Source organism: Heptranchias perlo, chromosome 21, assembly GCF_035084215.1.
Source record: "Heptranchias perlo isolate sHepPer1 chromosome 21, sHepPer1.hap1, whole genome shotgun sequence".
Classification (NCBI taxonomy): Eukaryota; Metazoa; Chordata; class Chondrichthyes; order Hexanchiformes; family Hexanchidae; genus Heptranchias; species Heptranchias perlo.
Genome location: NC_090345.1, coordinates 30,955,066 through 30,967,385, shown reverse-complemented (window position 1 = coordinate 30,967,385; position 12,320 = coordinate 30,955,066). Strand labels below are relative to the sequence as shown.

Genomic DNA, 12,320 nt, shown 5'->3' with positions numbered 1-12,320 from the left:
ATTCAATATTTTTTACCTCAAGTCAATTGTTAATTTACTGTCTCAATAAATTTGCTGTATTAGAGAAGTGGGCAAACTACTCTCAGTGGGACTGCAGGAAACATCTCAAACCCTATTCCAGGTCACAGACTAGTGAGCAATGCCGTGGAAGATCTACAAGTTTATCTTAAGCGCACAAGCAGTAAGGCAATCCATCACTTTACGGAAAACTGCTGGAAAAATATCTGAATTAGAATGTAAGTCTTGGGTTTAGCTGTGGCTCAGTTACTCTTGTGTCTGAGTCAGAAGGTTGTGGGATCAAACCCCGCTCCAGAGACCTGAACACATAATCTAGGCTGACATTACTGAGGGAGTGCTTCATTGTCAGAGATGCCATCCTTTGGATGCAACGTTAAACCGAGGCTCTGAGTCTGCCTTTCTGCTTTCGTGAAAGATCCCATGCCACTAATCGAAGAAGAGCAGGGGAGTTCTCCTGGTTTCTTGGACAACATTCACCATTGTGCAATGAGAAAAGGTTCATTTATAATCTTGTTGTAAAGGAGCCCTTAGGGAAGAGTAACCCATAATATGATCGAATTCTTCATTAAGTTTGAAAGTGATGTAGTTCAATCCGAAACTAGGGTCTTAAATTTAAACAAAGGAAATTATGAAGGTATGAGGCGCAAGTTGGCTGTGGTTGATTGGGGAATTATATTAAAAGGTATGATGATAGACAGGCAATGGCTAGCATTTAAAGAATTAATACATAATTTGCAACAAATATATATTCCGTTAAGGCACAAAAACCCAACAGGAAAAGTAATCCAACCATGGCTAACAAGAGAAATTAAAGATAGTATTAAATCAAAGGAAGAGGCATATAAAGTTACCAGAAAAAGCAGTAAGCCTGAGGAGAGGGAGCATTTTAGAATTCAGCAAAGGAGGACCAAGAATTTGATAAAGAAAGGGAACATTAGAATATGAGAGTAAACTAGCAAGAAACATAAAAACGAACTGTAAAAGCTTCTATAGGTATGTAAAAAGGAAAAGACTGGTGAAGGCAAATGTGGGTCCTTTACAGACAGAGACGGGAGAATTTATAATGGGGAATGAGGAAATGGCAGAGAAATTAAACAAATACTTTGTGTCTGTCTTCACAGAAGAAGACAAAAAAACTTCCCAGAAATACCACAGAACCAAGGGTCTGGTGAGAATGAGGAACTGAAAGAAATTAGTATTAGTAAAAAACAGTACTAGAGAAATTAATGGGACTGAAAGTCGATAAATCCCAAGGACCTGATGATCTACATTCCAGGATTTTGAAAGAGGTGGCTACAGAGATAGTGGATGCATTGGTTGTCATTTTCCAAAATCCTATAGATTCTGGAATGGTTCCTGCAGATTGGAGAGTAGCAAATGTAACCCCACTATTTAACAAAGGAGGGAGAGAGAAAACTGGGAACTACAGACCTGTTCGCCTGACTTCAGTAGTAGGGAAAATACTAGAATCTATTATAAAGGATGTCATAACAGGACACTTAGAAAATAATAGGATTTGGCAGAGTCAACATGGATTTATGAAAGGGAAATAGTGTTTGACAAACCTATTGGAGTTCTTTGAGGATGTAACTAGTAGAATAGATAAGGGGGAACCAATGGATGTGGTTTATTTGGATTTTCAGAAGGCTTTCAATAAGGTCCCACACAGGAGGTTGGTGAACAAAGTTAGAGCACGTGGAATTGGGGGTAATATACTGGCATGGATTGAGAAAACAGAGTAGGAATAAACGGGTCTTTTTCAGGTTGGCAGACTGTGACTAGTGGGGTACTGCAGGGATTGGTGCTTGGGCCCCAGCTGTTCACAATCTATATCAATTGTAAACAATTTTACAACACCAAGTTATAGTCCAGCAATTTTATTTTAAATTCACAAGCTTTCGGAGACTTCCTCCTTCCTCAGGTAAATGTTTTTCAATCTATATCAATGATTTGGATGAGGGGACCAAATGTAATATTTCCAAGTTTGCTGATGACACAAAACTAGGTGGGAATGTGAGTTGTGAGGAGGATGCAAAGAGACTTCAAGGGGATAAAGACCGGCTAAGTGAGTGGGCAAGAACATGGCAGATGGAATATAATGTGGAAAAATGTGAAGTTATCCACTTTGGTAGGAAAAACAGAAATGCAGAGTATTTTTTAAATGCGAGAGATTGGGAAATGTTGATGTTCAAAGGGACCTGGGTGTCCTTGTACATGAGTCACTGAAAGCGAACATGCAGATGCAGCAAGCAATTAGCCAGCCAAATGGTATGTTGGCCTTTATTACAAGAGGACTTGAGTACAGGAGTAAACATGTCTTACTGCAATTATATAGGGCCTTGGTGAGACCGCATCTGGAGTATAGTGTACAATTTTGGTCTCCTTGCCTAAGAAAGGATATACTTGCCATCGAGGGAGTGCAACAAAGGTTCACCAGACTGATTCCTGGGATGGCGGGATTGTCGTATGAGGAGAGATTGAGTAGACTAGGCCTGTATTCTCCAGAGTTTAGAAGAATGAGAGGCGATCTCATTGAAATATACAAATTTCTTACAGGGCTCGACAGGGTAGATGCAAGGAGGATGTTTCCCCTGGCTGGGGAATCTAGAACCAGGGGTCACAGTCTCAGAAAAAGGGGTAGGCCATTTAGGACTGAAATGAGGAGAAATTTCTTCACTCGGGGTGGTGAATCTTTGGAATTCTCTACCCCAGAGGGCTGTGGAGGCTCAGTCATTGAGTACATTAAAAACAGAGATTGATAGATTTCTAGATATTAAAGGCATCAAGGGATATGGATGGTGCAGGAAAATGGCGTTGAGGTAGAAGATCAGCCGTGATCTTGTTGAATGGCAGAGCAGGCTCGAGGGGCCGGATGGCCTACTCCTGGTCCTATTTCTTATGTTCTTAACATTTATCCCTCAACCAACATCACTAAAGACAAAGTATTTGGTCATTTATCTCATTTCTGTTTGTGGGACCTTGCTGTGCGTAATTTGGCTGTCGTGTTTCCCTACATTACAACAGTGGCTACGCTGCAAAATTAATTCATTGGCTGTGAAGTACTTTGGGACGTCCTAAGGTTGGGGAAAGCCGCCAAATAAATGCACGTCTTTCTCTCTTAGTCTGATGCTGCTAAATCTATTTTGCATTCTAGAATAATATCAGGGGAAGATTTGTTGTGTGAGCAATATGTAATGAAATCATAAACTCATTTCTAAAGAATACGTTTATAAATTTATTACATACAGCACACAGAAGAAATCTTCCCTCATGTTGTTTTTGAACTTGTGATACTAAAAATTTATGAGAGTTATTACTGAAACCAATGCAGATAAGAGAAATAATATCAAGCCCACTGTGTATGTAAATTCATACTACACTGAGTTTATGAATAGTTTATTGCTGGTGGATTATTTTGAAGTCAAGGCTACCTTCAGTGTTATGGTGACAGTGCTTTAGAGAGCAAAACACATAATAGAATTCAATTTTTAACATTTTACTCTTGAATATAAGAAGGATAATGTTCAATCTAATTTAGACTAATATTCAATATTACACCTCGGAGATCAGCATTGAGATGATAACCTTTGTTAACCCTGATGTGCCAACATGCAGTCCAAATCATGAGGTTCATTTAATAATGTTTCATTTGTATTGATTAGGTTATATTGGTCACTTAAGCTTTGAAGTGCCTGCTCGTGTACAGTGGTGCCCCAAGTTTTGGAGGGAGGCCAGAGTGCCCAGTGTATTTTCCCAGTACAACCTGCCTGACATGTTGTACGATTGATTTTATTATAGTCAGTGTTTTTCTGAACAGTCTTGTTCCTCCCCAATTGCAATTACACCACCCTACATGTTCCTTTTTATTCCATACATCCTCACTGTGTCGAAATCAAGACACATCAAACCTGATCGAGTTTTTTGATGAGGTAACAGCAAGGGTAGATGAGGGAAATGCAGTTGATGCGGTGTATATGGACTTTCAAAAGGCGTTTGATAAAGTGCCGCATGGTCGGCTAATCATCAAGATTGTGGCCCATGGAATAAAGGGGGCAGTTGCAACATAGATACAGAATTGACTAAGGGACAGGAAACGGAGAGTAGTGGTGAACGGTTGTTTTGCGGACAGGAGGGAGATGTACAGTTCCAAGAGTAGATATAGAGAAACTGTTCCCATTGGCGGAAAGGTCAAGAACCAGAGGACATAGATTTATGGTGATTGGCAAAAGAACCAAAGGTGACATGAGGAAAAACTTTTTTACATAGTGAGTGGTTAGGATCTAAAATGCATTGCCTGAGGGGGTGGTGGAGGCAGATTCAATCATGGCCTTCAAAAGGGAACTGGATAAGTACTTGAAAGGAAAAAAAAATTTGCAGTGCTGCGGGGAAAGGGTGGGGGAGTGGGACTTGCTGGATTGCTCTTGCATAGAGCCGGCGTGGACTCGATGGGCCGAATGGCCTCCTTCCATGCTGTAACCTTTCTATGATTCTATTCTATCTCGTATTCCAATTCATTCGTTCCCAGGATCTCAAATCAGTGGAACTCCTTATTCCTTTCATCCTCCTATGATCTTCAAGCCTGTAAAACCCAAGCTTGACATCACCTACTCACTACTTCCTGATTTACCTTATAGCTTTTAAAATGTAGGGACTGTCCTGCATTATGAAATCTTGGCCCTTCACCTTACTTTTTCAATTTAAAGAAACCACATGCCAGTAAATATAAGTGGCAGCCCTCATGCATCTCATGAAGTGAGGTGTGCTGGCTTATGGGGTAATGGCAGCTTGAGCTAATAGATTGTAGCTACCGCAATAATCCACCATCAGACCAGATTTGGTCTCGGTGGATGTAATATTGTTGAGGCAGCTTTGGGTTCAGCAGCTCTGATTTTCCTGCCTCATTTATGCTATTATAAGCTTAAATACATCACAGAAGTACTTGTATAACCAGAGTAAGAGTTCTAATAACCTGCAGGTAGTTATATGAAAATAGGATTAAGCCTTACAAGATGCTCGCTGATCTTAAAACTGCCATAAAGTTATTCTTGGTAATGTTAACCCTACGGCTCCTTTTCAGCTGTTTTCATATCCCATTATACTTTTTGATCACCATGGAAACACTGTTGCCTTATTCTGTGAAACCTAGCAACAAAGGAAGCCTGATTTCTCAATGGAAACTTGCTCTTGCTTGATGTCAGCATGTTTTTCCACCATAATATTGGGATAGATTGTAACTGCAACCTAATAAGTAGATAGAGTTGCCATGCTACGATTGTAGTATAAATGAGGCCAACTGTCTACATTCAGATTTTCATTTTTAAAGTATTGTGAGGTTGGGCAAGCATTGTAAACGTAGTTGATCTGTCCCATTTAAAATTTGCAGGAAAGCTATTTTTACAGTCTAAATTGAGTTTGAGATTTGTCTAAAGATTTGAAGCATCCTTTGAAGATATATAGTAAATCTCCACAGCTATGTGGTCTCTTTGTCAGTGAGATTAGATTATTTAAATTCTGCTGTTTAATAGTATAGTCATTCAGCTCCTTAAGTTGCCTGAATCACTTTCATTAGTGTTTCCATCCTCAGCAGATACTCTGCTGAATAACTAGATTGAAGATAAACAATATGAGGAAGAAACAGAAATAAAGAATATGTTCAGGTGTTCGCACCACCTTTTTTGTGCTGTTTTTCGCTTCACCTCTTTTAATATGAAAGCAATTACAATCTAAAAGATTTTCCTTTTGATGAGTGGCATCTATTTGATCAGCTAAAAGTGGCCATTGAATCGAGGATCTGAAGACGATAGGGCTCATTGTGTGGTCCCATCAGAGTGCTGGCAGGACTGAAATGCATTGTTTGCCTTGCACGCCAGTGGCAGAGAGAGCTGACCTTGAGTCATTTGACAAAGTCAGTTTGTCCATGTTTGGAATATGCTCCCATAACACATTGGCTCAGGCATACACAGCAGTCTTGAAGCATGGGTGAGATTTCCCATAACCTAGGAGCTGTTAAAGTGCAGTTGGAAAAAAATTAAAAGCATGTGGGAAAATTTTAAAGGTAAGTGACCACATATGGGGATAAAAATTGTTTCAGCCTTTCTGAAGGTTCAAAATAGTTTTCAAATATTTCTCAGCCGAGTGGGTGGCAAAAAGCAAGGGAAGGCAAACCCAATGCTGAGCCATGGAGTGGAGTCTGGGCAAATGATGAAGTGGTAGACCATTAGCGGTGGCGACTCCCTTGATTTCCCAGTCAATTTTCTGAAGCCCATTGGCATTAAACCATTAGTAATTGATCAAGTGAAGTGTTTTTACATTGATATAATGAATAAGAAACAACATATTGGAGCTTGAAGATGTGTGGAATGAAATAGTGGAATGATAAAAAATTTAGTCAATACCTGAGAATAGTTACAAATTTCATTTGGCTGAGTTTGAAATATTTAGACAGAAGAGAAGAAATAACTTGGGGTAAGGGGAAGGCACCTCCCCAATGAGAGAGATCTGAAAATTAATGAAAAGTGGATTTAACTTTGGATGTGGATGAGATGGTTGACTGTGAGTTGAATGGATTTCTGATTAAGCACAGAATATAGATTTTAAGGTAGGAGAAAGATGAAACAAAAGGATTGATTCTGCAATGCGGTGGCTTGTAACAACAAGGGGCTCAGAGTAAGCCCTGTCGTCTCCTCCCAAATCCATGCCCACCTTTCCCGCAACTCCACGTTTGAATTCCTCCGATCAGGTTTCTGACCCTGCCACAGTACTGAAATGGCCCATATCAAAGTCACAAATAACATCCTATGTGACTGTGACCATGGTAAACTATCCCTCCTCATCCTTCTCGACCTGTCTGCAGCCTTTAACATGGTTGACCACACCATCCTTCTCCAACGCCTCTCTTCCGTCATCCAGCTGGGTGGGACTGTGCTCGCCTGGTTCCATTCTTATCTCTCCAGTCGTAGCCAGAGAATCACCTGCAATGGTTTCTCTTCCCGCTCCCGCTCCATTGCCTCCAGAGTCCCCCAAGGATCTATCCTTGGCCCCCTCCTATTTCTCATCTACATGCTACTCCTTGGAGACATCATCCATAAGCACAACATCAGATTCCACATGTATGCTGACGACACCCAGCTCTAGCTCAACATCACATCTCTCGACCCCTCATTTATCACACTGCTTGTTCAACATCCAGTACTGGATGAGCAAAACTTTCCTCCAACTACATATTGGGAAGACTGAAGCCATTGTCTTTGGTCCCCGCCCCAAACTCCGTACCCTAGCGACCGACTCCATCCCTCTCCCTGGCCACTGTCTGAGGCTGAACCAGACCGTTCGCAACCTTGGCGTCCTATTTGACCCTGAGGTGAGCTTCCGAACACACATCCGCTCCATCTTCAAGACTGCCTACTTCCACCTCTTTAACATCGCCTGTCTCCGCCCCTGCCTCAGCTCATCAGCGGCTGAAACCCTCATCCATGCCTTTGTTACCTCCAGACTCGACTATTCCAATGTTCTCCTGGCTGGCCTCCCATCTTCCAGCTTCCATAAACTTGAGCTCATCCAAAACTCTGCTGCCCGTATCCAAACTCGCACCAAGTCCAGTTCTCCCATCATCCCTGTGCCCGCTGACCTACATTGGCTCCCGGTCCGGGAATGCTTGGTTTTTAAAATTCTCATTCTTGTTTTCAAATCCCTCCATGGCCTTGCCCCTCCCTATCTCTGGAAGCTCCTCCAGCCCTACAACCCTCCGAGATCTCTGCGGTCCTCCAAGTTTTGTCTCTTGCGCATCCCCGATTTTAATCGCTCCACCATTGGCAGCTGTGCCTTCAGCTGCCTAGGCCCTAAGCTCTGGAATTCCATCCCTGAACCTCTCTGCCTCTCTCTGCTCCTTTAAGACGCCCTTTAAAACCTACCCCTTTAATTTGTCCTAATATCTCCTTATGTGGCTCGGTGTCAAATTTTGTTTGATAATGCTCCTATGAATCGATTTGGGATGTTTTACTATGTTAAAGGCACTATATAAATGCAAGTTGTTGTTGTGCCCAATTCCTACTGAGCTGCAATTCTGCAGTCAGTTGTATTTTATGCCATGCCCCTTAGCCTCATTCAGGCCCCAGATTTGATGCAGAAATATTTAAATGAACACCGAGCACATTTTTCAGGATTTTCCCTGTTTTTTTTTCCATTCAGTGCCCATTTTGCCGTTGAATCAAGGGAAGCCCCATGGCTGAAATAGCTCTTGGAGTAACAGGATTTTCTATTTATTATTTGTAGTATTTACAGTATGTTTTCAGTAGTGTTTTTCTTGGACATTTTTGCCAGATATTCACAATATTTTTATTTTTGTGAGAAAAATATTTGTGGCATTTTTTTGCTGGAGGTAAGTCTGTTTTTAAGTGTTTCAAATGTGGTATTTCATGGGCGAGGTGATACAAGATGTCAGGCAGATCAGAAAATAGATTTTTAATGTCCTTGCCTGCTGCAAGTACGTATCAGAAAGTTGCAGGCAGTGTCCCATTGTACCTGCGGATCGTGACACAGCTACCTGTCAACAATGGAGAAGACCTGACTTTCCTTGACCAGGGTCACTATCCAGCCAGTTAGAGAGCTTTACCTTGTGCAGCCAAATTGCAACATTGGGATACTGAAGCCAATGGGTTGACCAGGTCAACACTGCCCTCAGATGTTAAATCTGTAGCTCATTCCTGGCTCTTCGTGCATTTTTAGCAAATGTGCTGCTCATGTTCATGTAAAACAGGTTACTGATGTGTCAGTCAGCCTTTTATCTCCAATTGAATAGTATGACTGCAGTCTGATTTCACTGCACTGCTACATTTCCCAAAATAGAAAGAGATCACTGATGGCTACCAAATGCCCAAACCTGAAGCCCATCCTGGGTTTTAGTAGGGCACTGTGTTTGTGTCACAGTGGTTTGATGTGACTATGTGAATGTGCCAAAGCTTTCAATGAAAAATGCAACTTGAATGTGTGCCCTGTTGAAATATGGATTATGCATAAGTCGCAATGAAAGAACTGTAAGGTTATGTGAAGGGCTTGGCAAGGGTCACCGGTAAATAAGGAGCAAGTTGACTGGCAACACTTTGTGGAACACTATCTTGAACACTATTTTACTTGGTGGGTTCCTTAAAGTATTCATGGTCTTCTCCTACACCCATTCTCAGGCATGGCGCTGCTCTTGTGTGGAACAGGTGCCATGAAGCGCCAAACAGAGCAAATCCTTCTCACACCCATTTCATCCAGCACCATGTCCAATTTCCTAGCCTCAAACAGAGGTCGGGGCTACACCGATTTGCCCACTGAGTGTCTCTCCTGCTTTGATATTAGATTTTACTTCCCTTGAAGGCTGGAAGAATTCTTACTCCCCCGTATGACACTTTACTTTTAAATGGCTGCATCCCTTTAAATTTTACCAGCAGCTCTTTAAGGGAATATACTCAAATAATTTCAATAACCTGACCTCACAAATGTGAACAAGGTCAGATTGTTGTCTTAGTCGTACGCATCACACTCGAGGAGCAGTGGATGATGGGAAAAGCTGAATGCCTTTAGTACAGTCTCAAGACTGGTACATTGTCTCTTTTCCTTTTGGTTGATCATGATTATAAGGAATGATAGGGCATCACATTTGTCCCTGTATTCAAATATGTAAAGCAAATTATGCTTTTTCATGGGTTTATATGTTAGTGAATAAAAACAGCTCAAGTGCTGTTAGAAGTGTCATTCTATTGCTGTAGAAAAAGTTAGATACACTCATTAAGCATAAAGTAATATATTTTCAGCATTTGAACTTGTCTTTTATACTATTTTTATTTTGTTCAAAAACCTTAGCACTAATTGCCTATTCTAGTATTGAGGCATAACGATGGATGAAGGTTTGCAATGTATTCCAGTTGTAAACGTTTAAACAGAGAATCCAGGCTGTTCCTATCTTCCAATATAGATTTGTTCTAACCGTTGTTTCTATATAAGCTTTCCTGTTCTTTGTCTTATATATTTGGTGATTTTCTTGAATTTGTTAGACACCAAGGTCTCCACTTACTACCTGTTAGATAAAAGGAGTGTATTCAAACATAGTAACAGGTCTGCAAACAGCAGGCTCCAATGTGCACACAGGGGTAGAGCAAGGCATCAATTGAACTCAAACAGATACTGTGCCACATGTGTTACAGTTTTCAGTTACTGGAATTAAACCATTTCATGTTTCTTCTTCAGTAACCTCTTCAGATGGGGCTCTTAAAATATCGTACCATTCTACCTGTTAACAGTTTGACAATTCTTTATCTGCACTGCCGAAGAGAAAAGAGAGAGATTAAGTTTAGGGAACAAGATCGGGTTCCATCTGCAGTTGGACTCTGCTGTGAGCCGTCCATCAAAATTTACCAAGACAGTTCACAAAATTACTCCATCGTCTAGCCCACGCCTCCCTCCCACCTCCAGGATTTAGTGACCAGTTCTTTCAGTGCCACAATAATAACCTCATCATTTCAACCTTGTTGCTAAATGCCTGTCATTCGCCATCATGAAGCACCATTGAAGAAAGATGTCGTGGACTGTGGTACAGTATCTTGATTTCTTAGCTTGTTCCTTTATGATTACAGACTCTTCAGGTAGCTATTGCTGCTTTCCACATGGTTTGTGATCTTTTCTGACTTCTTGTTCTCTGTTATCTTTCTTACTCCACCTGCCCGAGTGTAACCAGTTGTAAAGGGAACTCACTGCCTTTGCAGGACAGTCGGGTGCCCATCTTGTTACTGAGCTGAGATGGAGCCCTGGGCAGAACTGAGTAAGACAAAGCAATTTATTAGCATCAAGCAAACATTCCAGCAGCAAAGCAAGGGTCGAGTTCATTAAATCAACTGAACTCAAATATTTGCTTTTGTATGAAGTTTACTTTTAATTCAAAGTTGCTTAATTCATATTATCTGATAATTTAATGGTTTAGCACTGAATTCCCACTTTACTGCATTATTAATTGCGTAATTCAATTTTTTAATTCAAAAATTGAGTAAACTGTATGTTAACATTTTCACTTACACGAATCAAATAAGTTCTGTGTTTCTTGGTGAGGGCCTGCTAATGTACTATTTACAGTACCATGTTAGACATTCCTTTACTCCCCCTAGGCCTCCATCTCTGGCCTCCTATACATCTCCCCTCTTTCCGCTCCACCATCAGTGACAGAGCCTTCAGCTATCTGAACCCTACCCTCTAGAACTCTCTCCATCATCTCTTCCACCATGCTATCTTTATCCCCACCTTCAAAAACCTTCTCGAAACTCTTGTGAACACACGAATGGTCATCTTCCCTAACTCTCCATTCTGCTTGACACCTGTTTCTTCTCTGTGAAATGACTTGGGACACTCATTGTGCTAATAGCACTATATAAATGCAAAGTGTTTATGTTATTACCTGTTCCGAGAGAGGGAGACTGACTGAGGGACTAGAAAAGGGATGTTCGAGGACAGGAGTATATCCAATTCCCTGTAATATGTGTTAGTTTATATAAAATGCATACTGTACATAGTCACTCTCCCCACCCCCCCCCCCCACACACACAAAGTCTGGACTAGATCACTCCATCAATAGCACCTATTTTCTGTCTGCAATATGAAATGTACAATGCTTCCAAAATGAGGGAGAAATGGGGAGCGGAACATTCTCCTGTGTTCCTGTCCTTCAATGAAGAATTAATTCTAATTTAGGAAAATGTAATGCTTTGTTGACATGAATGCAGATGGTAAGTACAGGCAAAATTATATCAAAAATGAAAAATGGAATGAATAAAAGAAAAGTTGTTAAGGGAAGAAAATAATTGGAATAGTAAATGAGGAAAAGAATTTTAAAAAAAGAATAAAATAAAAAAAGAGAATGCTGACAAATTTATCAATCTTAGTGATGGAGGTCTCGACACCAATGCCACAGAGAGGTAAAGGAGGATAAAGTAGGGATAATGTACTCCAGTTGCAGTCACAGATGAAGTTATTGCCGACTTTGACCAAGCTCTGGGTTTGTGAAATTGGCTACTGCAGTTGTTGTGAGATCATGAATTCCCACTCACAACATGCAGCTACGTTTGATCTCTAGGGCAAAGCAACAGCAGCATCAGGTAGGAGCCAGCAGCAGCATTGAAGACTGAACCAGAGAAGAGTGCTAGTGTGAATTGACGCGTGAGGGTGGAAGGGAAGAGTGCCAACGTGAACTGGCGGGGAGTGTTGAAAGTGTACCAGTGTGATCTGGGAGGGAGAGGCTGGAACAGGAGAGTTCCAGTATGAAAAGGATGATG

General features: G+C 41.1%; 1 protein-coding gene across 4 annotated transcripts in view; it reads left to right on the top strand.

Annotated features, from left to right (window-relative positions):
• Positions 1 to 12,320, top strand: part of LOC137340313 (serine/threonine-protein kinase 32C) — a 285,602-nt gene that overhangs the window by 63,331 nt on the left and 209,951 nt on the right. Inside the window, exon 1 of one of the 4 annotated variants that reach the window (XM_068002736.1) lies at positions 6,026 to 6,073. The exons of the other annotated variants lie outside the window; for them this stretch is intronic. Coding sequence (XP_067858837.1) covers positions 6,055 to 6,073 — 19 coding nt within the window. The 5' untranslated portion in view covers positions 6,026 to 6,054. Of the gene's footprint in view, positions 1 to 6,025; positions 6,074 to 12,320 lie in introns of those variants that run through there. 4 annotated transcript variants of the gene reach the window in all.